Source organism: Lepidochelys kempii, chromosome 1, assembly GCF_965140285.1.
Source record: "Lepidochelys kempii isolate rLepKem1 chromosome 1, rLepKem1.hap1, whole genome shotgun sequence".
Lineage (NCBI taxonomy): Eukaryota > Metazoa > Chordata > Testudines > Cheloniidae > Lepidochelys > Lepidochelys kempii.
Window position 1 is genome coordinate 212,043,315 of NC_136380.1, and position 18,307 is coordinate 212,061,621.

Genomic DNA, 18,307 nt, shown 5'->3' on the forward strand with positions numbered 1-18,307 from the left:
CAGCCCCATGCAGTCTGTGTGCACACACGTGTGTGCGCTACCTTCCTTACCTGGCTTCCAGCTGCATCCTGGTTTTCACCAGCCAGATGGGATTGGTAAGTGTGGCGGAGGTGACCCCTAGGGAGTAGAAGGTCAGAGGTCATGACAGGTACCAGAGTGGTGCTACAACAGTGCAGACAGTTTGTGGGGAGTTACTGGTGGGTTAGCTCTTTGAATGCTAATTAATCTGCAGCTGTGTACCAATTTGGGCATAGTTTGGGGGTCCCCTGGAAGTGCTCTACTGGGAGTGAAGAGTTCTAAGGTGAAGCCTGTTTGGCTCTGCTTCCCCTTACTGGGAGCCACCCATCCTGTGCACACCTCTGTATTTGGCACTGGTACAACCACAGCTGGAATACTGTGTCCTGGTCTGGTGTCCATAATTCAAGGAGGTTGATACATTGGAGCGTGCTCAGAGAAGAGCCAGGAGAACAATTAAAGGATTAGAAAACCTGTTTTACAGTGAGTGACTCAAGGAGCTCAATCTGATAATCTTAACAAAGGGTAGGTTGAGGGGTGACTTGATCACAATTTATAAGTATTTACATGGGGAAGAAATATTTAATAATGGGCTCCTCAGTCTGGCAGAGAAAGGTCCAATGGCTATAAATTGAAGCTAGACAAATTCATATGGCAAATAAGGCGTAATAACCATGAGGGTAATTAACCACTGGAACAATTTAGCAGAGGTCCTGGTCCTTGAGAGGTCCTTGACCATTTTTAAATCAAGATGGGATGTTTTTCTAAAATATGTGTTCTAGGAATTATTTTTGGGACATTCTGGCCTGTGTTATGCAGAAAGTCAGATGAGATGATCACAATGGTCCCTTCTGGCTTTGAAAACTATGAATCTCATGGGTTTCATTATAGCCCCATTTCCCCCACCCCTGGTGCCTGGAACCTGAAAGAAGGAGGCTGAACCTGGAAGGAGAGGCAGGAAACAATGAGACTTGCTGACGGAGGGTCTCATTAGAGCAGAGGTCGGCAACCTTTTAGAAGTGGTGTGCCCAGTCTTCATTTATTCACTTTAATTTAAGGTTTTGTGGGCCAATAATACATTAACGTTTTTTAGAAGGTCTCTCTCTATAAGTCTCTATATTACTTAACCAAACTGTTGTCGTACATAAACAAGGTTTTCAAAATGTTTAAGAAGCTTCATTTAAAATTAAATTAAAATGCTGATCTTACACCACCGGCCTGCTCAGCCCGCTGCCTAGGCCAGTGGGCTGAGCAGTTCAGCCCGCTGGCAGTCTGGGGTTCCGTCCGCGGGCTCTTGCCAGCCAGGGTCCCGGCTGCTGGCCCCCCTCAGCCCACTGCCGGTCTGGGGTCCCAGCCCTGTCCATATAGAGTAGGTACCTACCTTCTCCCTGGTTCTAGCCATTCTCTTCCTCTCTCTGCACTGAGATGAGGATGGAAGTGTGCTGAGAACAGGGCTGGGGGTGAAGAAGCCGGCTGGGGGTTGGGGTGCAGGGTCTGGCCAGGAGCTAGAATGAGGGAGGGAGCTCAGGGTTGGGGCAGGAGGTTTGGGTGTGGAGCGCTTACCTGGGCAGCTCCCACTTGGTGCGAGGGGTGCAGGTGGGAATGTGGGGTGTGTGTGTGCAGGAGCTCCCGTTTGGTGCTCAGGGTGGAGTGGAAATATGGGGGGTGCAAGAGTCAGGACATGGGGTGTGGGGGGGCTGGGTATGTATCGGGGGTGCCGGAGTCAGGGCTGGGGTCGTGGGGGTGCTCCCAGCCCCCTACCCTGAGCAGCTCACGGCAGGGGACTGGAGGGGATATACTGATTCCACCCCCTTCCCCAAGGTCCCTGGAGCAGAGAGCACGCTCCACTTTTCCCTTGCCCCTCTGTAGCAAGGGCAGTCAGCTGATCGGCTGCAGGGAGGGAGAGGAGGAGGGGCAGGAACCCAGCACGCTGGGGGAAGAAGCAGGGGGAGGGGGAAGCTTGCATGCCCTGCAAGGAGAGAGCGGTGGGCGGGGGGTGGAGAAGAGCGGGCCAGGCAGGGTAGGATTTTTAATGGCAGGGTGCTGTCTGCTGGGGTAGGCAGACAGCAGTGTGCCATTAAAAATTGACTCACGTGCCATCTTTGGCACGCGTGCCACAGGTTGCTGACCCCTGCACTAGAGAAAGGGAAGACAACAGGAGTAGGAAAGGCAGTGGGACTGCTGAGATTGTGTGTGTCGGTTAAGTTACCTGGGTCCCCTGTAGGGTACCCTGTTTCCCAAGGCAATCAAAGAGCTAATGTAGTGATACTCAGACTGAGGCTTCTGAGCCGCAAGTGGCTCTGTAGTGTCTCCTGAAGCTCTTTGCAGCGCACGATATTAAAACACTGGATTTAATTATTAACCAATCAGGATGCCTTTACTAGGTTATTAACCAATTGTAGTTGATAAAATAATAGTGGGTCAGTCATTTTGCTGTGAGAATTGTATCTTAAAAAAATTAAATATTTCCCATCATACTGTTTAAATATGAATCTACAGCACTATAGTAAATGAAATGATGAAGTGGCTTTTTTGTGTAAGGTTGATGGCTAATTTGGCTCCTGAACCCCACTGAGGTCTGAGCATCACTGGGCTAAGGCCTAGATCATTGACACTGAGAAGCAACATCAGGTGAATTAATAGAGATTGTTTCTGTTGTGTTTCACTGACCTAGAAAGCTGCTGAAGCAGGATGAGGTGGGAGAAAGAGCTTCAGAAGGGCTAACAAAGAAATGAGGGGATTATGTGAATGAGAATGGCCTGAGCAGTGACCCCAGATGGTCAAATACGCTCATGTTTACAGGGATCCCAGGCTGAATGGGCCCACTGGTCTAATCCGACATTGGAGAAGCTCACCTGCACAGACTGCCGAGAGCACATGAACTTTCTTGGACTCAGGTCTGAAGACAACATTGAGCTTCTCCTTAGCCCCAGCATAGGCAGCAAAATAGATGGCCCTGGTTGGGGAGAGACATACACGTCCAGTAGGAATCCACCCGAGAGGAGTAACAGAAGCATAAAGGGACCTTGTTTCCACATAACTTAGCCCAGACAGACCCTGCACTGAGGATACCTCAGACAACAGCCACACGTGTCAACCCAAGCCTCACAAGGCATGGTGAGGGGCCTCCATTGAGTGTCCCCATGGAGGGGCCAGAGACTGCACTGTACCCAGGGCCTGGACACTGTGGGGAGGTGGGGCAGTGACTGGTAAGGACCCTAGGAGAGTGTACCCTAGTGAGACCCTATTGGGGGGGGGGGGATATCCTCACTGAGTGATTCTTACCTGGACGGGGCGACTCCAACAAGGTTGGGACCCAGGCCTCGGAAGAGGGAGCGGATTCCTTCCTTCTCCAGGATGGCCCTGTGGAAGAAAGGAATAAATAAAATCAGAGAAGGAGTGGGACCAGGCTGTCTGCTCTCCTAGTCCTCCTTCCCCTCCGTTTGTCCCTACCAGCCCTTCCGCTTTCTCTGCATCTCATTCTCTCTGCATCTCTCCCTGGCCTCCTTCCTCTCGCTCCTTTCCTCCACATTTATCTTGCTCCCCCCATTTTCTGTTCAGCCACTTCTTCACTCTCCCCTCAGTATTTCTTCATTTCCCCCAATTTACCTGCACAATCCAGAATCTGTTTATTCTCCACCAGCTGTGACCTTTGTCCCAGCCCCAGCAGCTGCCTCTCAGAGCTTACCTTCATGTCAGTGCTGCACCAGTACCACTGTAGTGCTTTACTGAAGATGCTACTATTCCAACAGCAAGAGCTTCTCCTGTCAGTGTAGTTAATCCACCTTCGTGAGAGGTGGTAGCTATGTCAATGAGAGAAGCTCTCCGACTGTCACAGTTCTGTCTACACCTGGGGTTAGGTCAGCATAACTGTGGCTTAGGGTGTCTGACACAGGTCTGTAGTAAAGACCTGGCCTCAGACTGAGAGGGTATGTCTACACTGCAATCAGATACCCACGGCTGGCCCCTGCCAGCTGACTCAGGCTTGTGGGGCTCTAGCTAGGGTGTAGACACTGCAGCTCAGGCTGCAACCCAGGCTCTGGGACCTTTCCACCCCACAGGGTCCTAGAGCTGAGACTCCAGCCCAAACCTGGACATCTACACTGCAATTAAACAGCTCCATGAGCCCAAGTCAGCTGGTATGGACCAGCTGTGGGTGTCTGACTGTAGTGTAGACATACACATAGCTGAGAGAGACAGGAAGCACACTGAGACACACCGAGACACACCCTGTGCCCTGAAGCCCTTTCCTCCATGGCTTCCATCCCCCACCCTTCTCCAATTGCTGGCTGGCTCTCCCAGCCTGAACCCCTCATGCTGCTAAATTGCACATGCAAATAACCCTTGTGACATTATTGACATGAACTGTGACTGTATAGATCATTGTTACAACCAGGGTCCTATGGTTGCACCAGGTCTAGTACAGAGGGGGTCAAGTGGGATGTTTATGGAAAGGTTGTAGTTTGCTGGTTATGATTATGCTGTCTGTATGGGGGTATCATTTTTTTATTTGAAGTTATGAATATTGGCTATGTACTTGTATCTCAATGTGTTTGATTCTAAGTTGCCTCAGTGAAGCATTTAGTCAGCTTACTGAGAATAGTCCTCTCTCAGGAAGCGCCCACTCAAGAAACACTTAACTGACAATGGACTTTGGGAGACGCCAATCCGCATCTGAGCTTTCCTGGGAAGGTTCAAAGTAACATGTAAACAGTGGCGTCAGCTTGCAAAAAGCTGAATCATTCATGGACATGTGACTTGCCCAGGTAAGCTACAAACTCCATCTTGTTGCTGTGATTTTGCACAGGAGAACAAAGGGGTTTTCACCCACAAGAGAAGAATATAAAAGACCCTGGAAAGCCCTCCATTTTGTCTTCAGCTGGCTCAAGGGATGGCTTCTCCACCCCAGAGGGATGCCTGAAAGAAACTGGAACAAAGGACAGTAACTACGGGGGTGTTAGTGATTGCTGGACCCAGACTAGGAAGGAGTCCAAACTATGAAAGAAGCTTTTTGGAACATCTCTGGGGGTGAGATTTCATCTGTAATCAGTTTCTTTATGTATTAGGTTTAGATTTACGTGTTCTGTTTTATTTTGCTTGGTAACTTACTTTGTTCTATCTGTTATTACTTGGAACCACTTAAATCCTACTTTTTATATTTAATAAAATCAATTTTGCTTATTAACCCAGAGTAAGTAACTGATACCTGGGGGAGCGAACAGCTGTGCATCTCTCTATCAGGGTTACAGAGGGCAGACAATTTAGGAGTTTACCCTGTATAAGCTTTATGCAGAGTAAAAGAGATTCATTGGGGGTTTGGATCCCATTGGGAGTTGGGTGTCTGGGTGCTGGAGACAGCAGCACTTCTTAAGCTGTTTTCAGTTAAGTCTGCAGGTTCAGGCCCTGGGTCTGTGTTGCAGCGGGCTAGCATGTCTGGCTCAACAAGGCAGGGTTCCTAAGTCCCAAGCTGGCAGGGAAAACGGGCTCAGAGGTAGTCTCAGCACATCAGGTGACAGTCCCAAGGGGGACTTTGTGACCGAACCTGTCACCCCCCTCCCCAGCTCACCTCATCAGCTGTAGCACGCCAGGTGAGGGTGAGGCTGGACGCACAAACCCCCCATTCAGCCCCTGCAGCTGCATCTCAGGAAGGCAGAGAGGGCGCAGGGCCAACGAGGATGACTGCAGACGTGTCTTCACCACTTCCAGGGGGCAGGTCAGGATGGCTCCAGCTGTGCCGCCACATCTGGGGAGACAGCGAGGGCAGATTGGAGTGAACAAGAGTTACTCCTCAGGAACAGGGGGCAGCAGCTCTGACCTCCCCTGCATTGTTTCCCTGTTGTCCAGGCCCTCTGGCCTTTGTCACGTGTGGCCTCTGGCTCCGGCACTGGCACTAATTAATGTGCTGGCTCTAACAGCTCCTGGCCAGTCCTGCTCAGGTATCAGCATCTGAGAGAAGCTAAGTCCAGGGAGAGGACTCAAACTCACGACCTTTGCACCGGAGCTGCCCACAGCAAATAGCTCAGCTGCCCAGTCCCACCACAGGACTTTGCTGATAATGTCAGCAGCTGACTTGACAGCCCTGAAGAGGGTATGATCTGCAGGTCCCCAGAGCAGATTCAGTCCCTGCATTAGCAGGGCCAGTGCCCACATTTTGTCCACATGCCTCAGCTTGCCATGGAGGAACCCCCCTTTTAGTCTGGAACCCATTAACTCCTGGGCAATTGCTGAAGCTGCCACTGAAGGAGCCAGTTAGTAACAATTGCACTTGTCCCACCAGGCCTGGGCTGACATCCACCAAACTGGTTTATAACATAAAAGCCACTAATGGCTTATGTGACTTATGGTCACTATTGACCCAGGGCCAGACAGGCTCTGGTGCCCTAGAGATGAATGGGATACAGGGACTTTCTCCAGTCCCTTTGAGGCAGACAGACCCCACAATATAAGGCCAGACTAGAATCAGAAAAATCGGAAGGCCCCATAGTCCATGCCCATGGTTTGTCCGTTCAGGGCCTTTGGATGAGCCTGGCTTGTTTGCACCCCAAAAGACTTGTTTACAGAGATGAATTCTAGCTGGTCACCCTGGCCCTTAGTAGTGGTAGGTGGGGCAAGGGGAGTTGAGAAGCTGACAGATTTTTCTTGGGATTGGGATTTTTAAATCTCTTTCTCCGAGTACCTGAACATTTTGCCCTCCACTTTGTGTCCAAAGGCACATGGAGGGTAAAATTCTAAGCAGAGGGCCCAGGGAGAGAGGCAGCATGATGGGTATTTGAGGTAACAGCCTAAGAGATCTGATGATTCAAACTGATACTTATAGAGGAAGTTACCCAGCAAGGTCAGATCTAGTGTGGGGAGCCTCAGAGTGGGAAGCAGAGAATGGCTGACGGGCATCAATAGAGCTGTGTGAGGGCAGAGGATTGCAATACCATGGGGTCTGATCTCTATGGCTGGAGTTCTGAAGAATGGTTTGACCCAGTCGGGGGAGGAGACGGACAGAGGCGCACCCTAGAGGGTCAGCCTTGCAAACTATACCTCTCCCCTTCCAACCCCACGTTCCCTGTCCCCTGCGTCCTCTCCCCTCTTCCTCCTCTCCCCCCTTCCTCCATCGCTGTCTCTCCTTCCCTCCTCCTCCTCTCCAGCATTTTCCTCCCTCGCTCCCTCCCCAGAGACAAGGGAAGTGCCTGGGAAATGCAACCGAGGCAGGCAGGTCGCCAGAGAGCCAGCCCTGCTCGCTTGTGAGAAGATGCGCTCAGCCTCAAGTCCAGGGTACGGGCTTGTGATAAAGTGCAGGCAGCCACACCTTGCCGCAGACCTCTCCCCGGCAGAGGGAAGCTGGAAGTTTCCCGTGGGGGCGATTCCTAAGCCCTCTGATTCCGGCTCCTTGATTTACTTGCCCAGAAGTTTTCCCTGCCAGGAGGAAGGAACCAAAGATGAACCCTCCTTGCGTGCACAGCTGGGTTGCCATGAGGCAACCTGCGCACAGAATGGGACAGAGCTGCCCAATGTAGTGTGTGAAAGAGACAGAGAACAAGGGAGACCCGGGTACAGGGGAAGGCGGCTTAGGGGAAAGGATCGAACTGCGCCCCATCCCATTTTGGATGAAGCAAAAAAAATATTGGGGGGCACCGCTTTTTAGCGCCCCCACATCTTGGCGCCCTAGGCAGCTGCCTAGTTTGCCTAGTGGTTATACCGGCCCTGCCTGCAGTTGAAATGGTTAAAAACTGTAATGACATCAAATGCAGACAGCAACTCCAGTAGTGAGCAGGGCTGCCCATTGCATAAGTACTGCATTCTAGCCCTATCTTCCCATATTATTTTTGGCTTGGTAAGAACGGTCCCATCATGGCACCTGATGTCTTTCAGTGTCATCAGCAGCAGTTACAGCTGGCAGGAGCCTGGGGATTGGATACAATTTAGCTAGAGAGCCAGTATCAGGTTCAAAAGGCAACTCTGGGACACCCAGTTCAGGGTGGTGTGGAGAACTCAGCTGAACAGCCTGACAACATATGAGACCCAAAAGTCAGCCCCACCTGGGTCCCATGTCAGATCATTGAGTGTTGTACGGTCTGGAGGGCTCGGAAGTAAATCTTGATAGTCATTTAGGGCATCAGAGCAAGGAGTTAAATAGCAAAAGGCACATGGGCAAAAATAAAACCTATCAATGCATCTATACCGAGTGGAGAAGCCTGAAGACAAAAGTTAGGTGAACTACAATGCCAGGCTATGGAAGAGGAGCTTATTGTCAGAAGCATTACTGAAACACAGATGACTTACAAATCAATGAGATACCACAGTTAAGGCTAAGATTGTGTCACAGAATCTGTGACTTCCAGAGACCTCTGTGCATTTTCTGCTTCATCCCTGCCATGGGCAGACTCTGCAACTCCCAGCCACCGTGTGTAGGACCCCAGAGCCGCAGCAGGGGTTGGTGATGGACCCCCACTCCCTCCCTTCCCATTTTGTAAATTATTTTTAGTAAGAGTCAGGGACAGGTCATGGGCTTCCGTTAATTTTTGTTTATTGCCCATGACCTTCACTAAAAATAACCGTGACAAAAATCTTAGCCTTAACCATAATACCTGGCTATGAACTATATGCAGAGGACAGATGTCATAACCATACAGCCAAGAGTAGCCTAGAATTCCCCCTTACCTATAAGGGATTAAGAAGCTCAAATAACCTGGTTGGCACCTGACCAAAAGAACCAATGGGGAAAGAAGATACTTTCAAATGGTGGGGGGGGGCAGAGGGGGGAGAGAGAGAAGAAGCAGCTTTGTTTGTGCTTTTTATTTCTGTGTTTTTTCTGCACTGGGGGGGATCAGTCAGAAATCCATCTCCTCCAAACAATCCTGAACCAGTCTCTAATATTAAAAAAAAAAAGTAAGTAAAAGCCAGGCAAGGTGTGTTCGATTATCTTTTGTTTTAGCTTGTGACTTTTCCCTTTGCTGTAGGGAGGTTTATTCCTGTATTTTGTAACTTTGAAACTAAGCCTAGAGGGAGTTCCTCTGTGTTTTTGAATCTTTTGTTACCCTGTAAAGTTTTCTTCCATCCTGATTTTACAGGAGGTGATTCTTTTACCTTTTCTTTAAATAAAATTCTTCTAAGAACCTGATTGATTTTCAGTGTCCTCAAGACCCAGGAGTTTGGGTCTGTGATCACTTGTAACCAAATTGGTTAGGACAGGGGTCAGCACCAATGAAAAGTGGTGTGCCGAGTCTTCATTTATTCAATTTAAAGTTTCGCGTGCCAATAATACATTTTAACGTTTTTTAGAAGGTCTCTCTCTATAAACCTATATATTATAACACTCAACTATTGTCGTATGTAAACAAGGTTTTCAAAATGTTTAAGAAGCTTCATCTAAAATTAAATTAAAATGCTGATCTTACGCAGCCGGCCTGCTCAGCCTGTTGCCGGCCTGGGGTTCCATTCAACTTAGGCTGGAAGTGGGCTGAGCGGGGCCTGCGGCCAGGACCCCAGCTGGCAAGGGGCCGGCAGCCAGAACCCCAGACCGGCAGTGGGCTGAGCGGGGCCAGTGGCCGGGACCCCAGACTGGCAATGGGCTGAGCAGCTCAGCCCGCTGCCACTCGGCCCACTGCCAGTCTGGGGTTCCGTCCGCCGGCTCCTGCCAACCAGGGTCCCGGCTGCTGGCCCCCCTCAGCCCTGTCCACATAGAGTAGGTACCTACCTTCTCCCTGGTTCTAGCCATTCTCTTCCTCTCTCTGCACTGAGATGAGGGTGGGAGTGTACTAAAAACAGAGCTGGGGGTGAAGGAGCAGGCTGGGGGTTGGGGTGCAGGGTCTGGCCAGGAGCTAGAATGAGGGAGGGGGCTCAGGGTTGGGGCAGGAGGTTTGGGTGTGGAGCGCTTACCTGGGCAGCTCCCATTTGGTGCGAGGGGTGCAGGTGGGAATTTGGGTGTGTGTGTGTGTGCAGGAGCTCCCGTTTGGTGCTCAGGGTGGGAGTGGGGATGTGGGGGGTGCAAGAGTCAGGGCATGAGGTGTGGGTGGGCTGGGTATGTGTGAGGAGGGTGCAGGAGTCAGGGCTGGGGTTGTGGGGTGGGGGGTTGCAGAGGTCAGGGCAGAGGGCTGGGTGTGTGTGCGGGGGGGGGTGCAGCGGTCAGGGCAGAGGGCTGGGGTCATGGGGGTGCTCCCATCCCCCAGGGGGCTGGAGGGGATATGCCGATTCCACCCCCTTCCCCAAGGTCCCCGGAGCAGAGAGTGCGCTGTGGCTCCGCTTTTCCCTCCCCCGCTTTTCCCTCTCCCCCTCCGTAGCAAGGGCCATCAGCTGATCGGCCACAGGGAGGGAGAAGAGGAGGGGCAGGAACCCAGCACACTGGGGGAAGCGGCGGGGGGAGGGGGAAGCTTGCCTGCCCTGCAAGGAGAGAGCGGTGGGAGGAAAAGAGCGGGCCGGGCAGGATTTTTAGTGGCGCGCTGCTGTCTGTCCGGGTCTGGCAGACAGCAGCATGCCATTAAAAACTGGCTTGTGTGCCGTGTTTGGCATATGTGCCATAGGTTGCCGACCCCTGGGTTAGGATATTATTCTCAAGCCTCCCTAGGAAAGGAGGTGTAAGGGCTTGGGGGGATATTTTGGGGGAATAGGAACTCCAAGTGGTCCTTTCCCTGAACCTTTGTCTAAATCACTTGGTGGTGGCAGCATACCATCCATCCAAGGACAAATACAGATTTGTGCCTTGGGGAAGTTTTAACCTAAGCTGGTAGGAATGAGCTGAGGGGGTCTTTCATGTGGGTCCCCACATCTGTACCCCAGAGTGGGGAGGGAACCCTGACAACAGATTAGGTAGTGGAGGGGAGGGAGCAGTGCTAGACCCAAGGGATTCAACTATGATAAACCAATTTGAATGGATGCAAATCCCAAGACATAAGAATACAAGTATATAAGCAGGGTTTCACTCTCTGCCTGCAGATCAGGGAAAGGTTTTTGAGTGCAGTGGTGAGTGAGATCACAGAGGCAACAAAGTCCAATAAAATGCTACTAAAGGGGTGATTTCAACTGGGCAAATGTCACAATGGGACAAAGTTTAGAGAAGCAATTTCTTGGTACTTTAAAGGATTACGTCTTGGAAAAGCTAGTGCTACAGCACACAGGAGGAGAGGCTATTCATAACTTAGCTGTGTGTAACACACAATTTATTCAAGTAATAACTGTAGCTGAGTCACTTAATACTAATGACCGCAATATCATCCTAAGGGGAGCAAAGATACTAAGAACTTGCATAGAAAGGAGGATTTAAAAATAAAAGTGAGGAACCTAGTCAAAAAGGCCACAAGGTCAAAAGCAAAGAAATTAAAATCCTTAAGTGAATTATAGAAGCTGCTTAAGCAACCATAAGGGAGCCCCAATTGAAATGCAGATTTGTATACTGGTATGGCTAAATGGCAAGGCTCAAGAGGTTCTCTCAGGGTGCTAAGGACTAGAAGTATATCAGGAACAAAAGGTTTCAGAGTAGCAGCCGTGTTAGTCTGTATCCGCAAAAAGAACAGGAGTATTTGTGGCATCTTAGAGACTAAGAAATTTAAATTTAAAATCTCTTAGTCTCCAAGGTGCCACTACTACTCCTGTTCTTTTATCAGGAACAAAAGATATTCTAACAATAGCATAGCTCCAGTACTAAATGGGGATGGTAAAATGATTCATAATTACGCAGAAAAAGCAGAAGTGTTCAATAAATATTTCTTTTCTGTGTTTGGAAAGAAGCACGATTATGTACTCCTATCACAAGGATGGCAAATACCTTCTAGTCCTTTAGTAACTAAAGAGGATGTTAAATACCATCCACCAGAGACAAAAAATTTATCAGCAGGCCCAGATAGCCTCTGAGAGCGAGAGATGTCCTCAACCTGCACCCAAGCATCCTAAATTAATTGGCTATCTTTTAATAAATTTTTGAACACCAGGGAAATTCCAAAAGACTGGAAGAGTGCTAATGTTGTGCCAAAATTTAAGAAGGGCAAGGGGATAGCCTGGGATACTATAGGCTGGTTAGCCTGACATCAAACCTGGGCAAAATAAGGGAAAAGAGGATATGGGATTCAATCAATGAAGAATTAAATTATGGGAATTTAATGTCAATCAACATGGTTTTATGAAAAATCGTTTGTCAAACTAACTTGATTTCATTCTTTGATGAGACTGCAAGTTTGGTTGATAAAGGTAACTATATAAGTGCAATAGTCAGACTTTTGTAAGGCATTTGACTTTGTACCTGACATTCTGATTAAAAAATTTGTACTGTACAGTACCAAAGCACACGTTAAATGGATTAAGAACTAACTAACCAACATATCTCAAAAAGAAGTTATCTATGGAGAAATCATCTAATTGGGAGGGGGGTGGTGTCTAGTGGGGTGATGCTGTTCAATATTTTCATCAATTATGTGGAAGTAGATATAAAAATCACTGCTGATCAAATTTGCAGGTAACGCTAAGACTGGCAGTGATAAATAATGAGGACAGGCCGGTCACAGAAAATAATCTGGATTTTTTGGTAAACTGGGCCCATTCAAACAAAATAATTTTAATACAGCCAAAAGCTGTACCTAGAAAAAAGAATGTAGGCCATACTTACAGAATGCGGGACTGTACCTGGAGATGCCATAACTATGAAAAGGATTTAGAAGTCATTGTGAACCAACAACTTAACATGCACTCCCAGAGAGATGTTGTGGCAAAAAAGTCTAATACAATTCTAGAATGCGTAAACAAGGAAGTAATCAGCAGGAACAGGGAGTGATTTTACCTCTGTATATAGCATTGGTGAGACTAATACAGTAATAGTTCATCCAATTCTGGTGTCCGCATTTTAAAAAAGATATTGAAAAATCTGGCGAGGGTGCAGAGAAGAGCCACAGAAATGACTCAAGGGCTAGAAACAATGCCTTATAGTGAGAGACTTAAAGAGATCAATCAAAAAGAAGATTAAGATGTGACTTGATTACAGTGTCTGTACCTTCATGGAGAGAAAATATCAGGTACTAAAGGTCTATTTAATCTAGTGGAAAAATGCCTAACAAGAACCAAGGGCTAGAATTTAAATCCAGACGAAAATGCAAATTAGAGCTGAAGCACAAACTGTTAGCAGCGAGGGTGATTTAACCACTGGAAACAACTACCAAGGGAAGTAGTGGATTTCCCAACCCTTGATGTCTTCAAATCAAGACTGGAAGACTGTCCGGAAGATATGCTTTAGTCAGTCTGGGCTCAATACAATGTACGTATAATGGTATGACCTGTGTTTGCAGGAGGTCAAGTTGGATGATCCAATGGTCCTTTTTGGCCTTACAATCAATGAATCGGGTAAAGAGCTTAAGGACATTGTAAAGAAGTAATGCAGTTTCTTTGCATGAGTCTTCACCACTGAGGATGTTGGGGCGATATCTAACACAGACCTGCTCTTTTGTGGTAACAAAGCGGAGGCACTGCCAGAAACTGACATCTCAAAAGAGGAGATGCTGGAATAAACTGGTAAATTAAAGAACAAGTCACCAGGAGTAGATGGCGCACCCATGTGTTCTGAGGAATTTAAGAATGAAGAGGCTGAGTTGCTAATAGGAATATGCAACCTAATTAAAATCAGCTACTGTACTGGAGGGTAGCAACTGTTGTACCAATCCCTGAAAAAGGCACTAAGAGTGATCCTGGGAATTACAGATCAGTGAGTCTTACCTCTGTACCACGAAAACTGACTGAAATAATAATTAAAAATAGCATTATGAACCCTCTGTGTGAACAAAACAGGGACAAACCATCACAGCTTCTGCAAAGGGAAATCTGTTATAATTCTTTGAACTTATCAATAAAATAGCGAATTAAGGAGAACTGGCTGACGTAGCTTTCAAAAAGCCTTTATTAAAGACCCTCACAAGAAGCTGTAAAGGAAAGCAAGCAGCATGGGGTGAGAGGTGAATTTCTGTCATGGAACGGAAACTAAGAGAAAACAAAGAGTAGTATAAATAGCCAATTTCCATCATGGCAAAAGGTTAGGAATGAGCTGCCTTGTTCTATACTAGGATTCATATTGTTTAGTTAATGATTTGGAAAGCAGGGAGGGGTGAATGAACAGTGAGGTGGTAAAATTTTTAAATGACAATTATTTAGATTAGTCAAGACTGGAGAAGACTGAGGAACTTCAGAAGGATCTAACCAAGTGAGGTGAATAGACAAAATAAAAATAGATTAGATTCAGGCATGACAAATGCAAGGCAATGCACACTGCAAGGAATCATCGGAATTCCTCCTACATCTTACTGGGTTCTCAATTAACTGTAACCTAGGTGCTCTTGTGGTCAATAAAAATCTATGTTCCATGGGCAGTGGCAATCAAAAATTCCAATAAAATGTTACGATGCAGAGGAATGGGATGGAGAATAATACTGGAGCTATTCCAACATCTTTATAAAAGCAGTGGAATACCCTCACATAGAACACTGTGTTCATCTCTGGTCACCCTCTCTGGAAAATGACATAGATGGAACAGAGCCAGGGTATGGAGATGGGGAGCAAAAATGGCGTGAGGCCTGGAGAGGATTAGGAGGCAAGACTGAAAAGACTAGTTTAGAGAGATTAAGAGGGGATATGATAAAAGGTATACAAAATAACAATGGGAATGGAGAGGGTAGGTGGGGTACTCTTTTTTCTCACAATAAAAGGCAGCAAATTGAAAACCGATAAAACACTTCATACACGCATAATTACCCTGAGGAATTCATGGTCACAAGATAACCAGAGTCCAAGACCTTAATGGGATTAAAAAAAAAAGGAGCTGACATTTATATGGATAACAAGAACTTCAGTTACATTAGTAAGGATTAAAACCTCTGGAAGTTTGGAAGGGATCTAACCTCTCCGGTTCAGGGGAACAAGCTGACTTCTAGCCATTGGGGGTCAGGAGGAAACTTTCCTGGGTGGAGAAGAGGGAAAGATAGGTTCCCTTGCAGGGTTTCCTCCCCTTTCCTCTAAAACTGCTGGTACTAGCCACTATCAGAGACAGGGCACTGAACTAAACAAACCATTGGTTGGACTCAATTCAGAAATTCCCATGAGATACAGTTGCTGAGCTCAGTGAAATATAAGGGCAAATAGAAACTGGATATCTGAATATAATAATAATATTTTGCTCTTTGCTGGCACCAATTGGAGCATTACAAAACACTTTAAAACATTAATAATTTACGTCTCACCCTCACCGTATCAGACAAATAGCTGCTATTTTCCCCTCTTGTATAAAAGGGGAAAATGAGACAAAGAGGTGCGAAGGGACTTGCTTAAGGTCTCACAGCCAGTCACTGACAGAACTGGGATTAGATCACACACACCCCAATACACCTATTCCCATAGCTGGGAACAAAACCTTGATTCTTGACTCTCAGGCCTCCTCTAGCCACCAGTGACCAGGCCCCATTCCCTTCTAATAGTAGCCAAGTGCAAAAGCTACAATACAATGTAAAACAGAAGATATACAGGAATTTGTCCTTTATTTTGCTAATCATAAGGTTTGTTCTTGGGGAGCAGCCAAGATGTCCCTGGACTGACTATGCTGAGATGAGTCCTGATCCAATTCTCATTCCCCAACTCCCCTCAATCTCTGCACCCACACATTTCCTGCTGAATTCAGGTGGGTGATCTAGGTGGAAAAACTGGCCTAGCAACCAAGCAGCCTCACTCTCTAAGGTTCTATTCTACATAAGTACAGTCCTATCCACTTGCACAAGGTACCACATACACGTCCAACATGATTAAGCCTGCACTTGAGACTGGAATACGAGAGTGTAAGTCAGGACTGAAGCACATTGCCAGTAACCAGGGTGGGGGAAGGACAGGATTCTCTGTACTGAACCCTTTAGCAGGGAGCCAGAATTTATGGAACTGGAATGTGCAGGGGAGGAGGCGCCATCTCTTTTCTCGTGTTCCAGCCACCATGAGGGTGAGGGACAGAGGGAGATTCATGCAGAGAATCTGGGGCTGATGTGTCCCTAATCCCACACCGTGCTCCCTTCAGGAGAGGATGGAGAGAAGCGAGGTATACAGAAGCAATCACTGAAAGGGAAGAACACAGGATGAGGGTGTAGTGTGAGAGTTGGGGAGACTGGAGACTCATGTCCCCACCTGGCCTTGAGAATGGATGAGTCAGGGATTTGGTGGGATAACAAGGAAAGATACAGGGGTTTTACAGCCCAGATGTGTGGGAGGAATCTGGCACTCAAGAGGGACAGCAGAGAAATACATGAGAATGTGCCCCAGAAACAGAAGGCAAGGCATCTGGGAGAGGAATAGGTGAGACAAGTGTGTACCCCCAGAAGCAGGGTTGGGGTCAGGCATGTGGGGGACAACACAGATACAAGATTTCTACCTTAGAGATGGGAAAGCACATGTGGGGGACACTCAGGAGAAGGCACAATAAGAGATACACAGTTGAACCCGCCCAACTATGAAAAGGAGAGGATCCAGATAATGGGGTGACAGATATAGGGATGGGTATCCCCTAAACTCAAGTTGATGGGACCATGACACAACCCAGAGAAGGGGTATCCCAGTCACTGCCATGGGGGGGCGGGAGATTTCACATCCCAAAGCACAATGTCTGCAGTCTGTGCCTGCCTGCAGCTGCCCCAGTAGATTCTGTTGATTACGGGAGGGGAGAGAACTGTGACTATGGGCTCGGGACTAAGAGCTCTTGAGCCCTATTCCCCTCCCTAGCTCCGTCCCTAGGAGGAGCCCTGCTCCCCTAGCAGTGGTGTTGGTGGATGTGGTGAGCTCTTCAGTCCCCTCCCCTCGGGGTCCAGCCTGGGCTTACTCCGGGCTGGTTTGCTCAGGCTAAGAGACAGGGCCACGTGCGCAGAAACAAAACTCATGCGTTTCCCACCCCCATTCCCTCCTTCACGCCGCAGCGGAGGGCCTGCGGGCCAGGAACCGCGGGGGAGGGGCTCCCCGCAGTGCAAGGGGAAAACCAACCCGCGAGCCCCGCCCGCCTGCCTCAGGGTCGCTCGCTCGCTCGCTCGCTCACCCTCCTGCGAGCAGGTGCAGCAGCGTGCTCCTACAGGGCATCACCGCCGCGCTCTGCCTCTAGAGCGTCTGTCCAGCAGCGGGAGCCCGCGATTAGCCCCGGACCGCAAGCGCCGCGCTAAGCTCCTCGCTTCCGCCCAGCGGCGCAGCCCCCCTCTCCCATTGGTCCCCAGGCGACCGCTCCGCCGTGACGCAATGGCCGGACGAGTAAGGCGCCCCGCCCGAGCGGAAACAGTTTGTGCTTTGTCAGGTCAGGTGCCTGAGGTCGGAGAGTCGGGATCCGCCTGTTTCGTTTGGGCGCCCGCTGCCAGCCCGGCCCTGCCAGCCCTGAGCGCGGCTCGCTGGCCCAGGGATCTCCGGCGTGGGAGGCGGAGGGTGGCATGCCTGGGGCGCACATCGTGTGTGTGGGCGGGAGTGGATTGTCGGGCGGCCGGTGTTTTCGGCCCTCGTACAGGTCGGGAGCGGGAGGGCGCTGCAGTGGAGTCTCGGGAGTGTCGTGGGGCTCAGGGGCCGAGAAGAGGACAAGCTGGGAAAGGTCTCCAGCAGATGGAGAGGGGCGCAGGCTGGGGTGGGGGGATTGGGAAAGGCAGTAAAACAGGTGGGTTGCCTGCGGTTAAGGATATATCTATATATATATACCTTATATATCTGCCATATCTTAACGGTTAAGGATTCAACATGTCTGAAATGCCCCTGTATGGTTTTTCTGCTTCCTTGCCATTTTCTGAACTCTACCTCCGAGTGAAACGTGTCTGTTTTTTGTTTTTGTGTTTCAATCTAGCCATAGCTCCTGTGGAAAGATAGATTAACTGCAAGCTTCAGGACTCTCCCTTGCTTTCCCTGGCTTTCTAAGGGTGCCAGCAACGACTGATGATAAAATTCTCACTCTCTGTAGCACCTTCCGTCCTAGGAACTCAGAGGTCTTTGCAAAAAGCAATTAATCCAATCTCACAACAAAAGAATCTCATTATCCTTAATACAAACTGGGGAAACTGAGGCACATAAAAGCAAAGTACCTTGTCCAAGATTGATAGCAGGGAAGTGATAGAGCCAGAAACAGAATCCAGGTGTCCTATGTTCTATTCTTCATGCTCAATCAACCAAAGCCACAGTCTCTCTCTGCTAATGTATAATTTTATATGAAATCTGGCTAATACACACTAGAGGCAGAAAAGTCTCCTGAAAGGATTAAGTCCCTGGCTTTGTATGTAAAAGATTGCCTAGACCTGATACTGCAGTTTGACCATCAGTGTACATAGGAGATGAGAACTCT

General features: G+C 48.6%; 1 protein-coding gene across 2 annotated transcripts in view; it reads right to left on the minus strand.

Annotated features, from left to right (window-relative positions):
- Positions 1–17,228, minus strand: part of LOC140898428 (solute carrier family 25 member 33) — a 19,002-nt gene extending 1,774 nt beyond the window's left edge. The window contains exons 1-6 of one of the 2 annotated variants that reach the window (XM_073312234.2): positions 17,036–17,228; positions 14,728–14,768; positions 5,582–5,758; positions 3,301–3,378; positions 2,871–2,971; positions 51–117 (exon numbers count right to left, since the gene is read on the minus strand). In XM_073312234.2, the coding sequence (XP_073168335.1) occupies positions 51–117; positions 2,871–2,971; positions 3,301–3,378; positions 5,582–5,758; positions 14,728–14,741 (437 nt within the window). In that variant the 5' untranslated portion in view covers positions 14,742–14,768; positions 17,036–17,228. The remainder of the gene's footprint in view (positions 1–50; positions 118–2,870; positions 2,972–3,300; positions 3,379–5,581; positions 5,759–14,727; positions 14,769–17,035) is intronic. The other variant, XM_073312232.2, reaches the window with a different exon arrangement.
- Between the last annotated feature and the right edge of the window lie 1,079 nt (positions 17,229–18,307).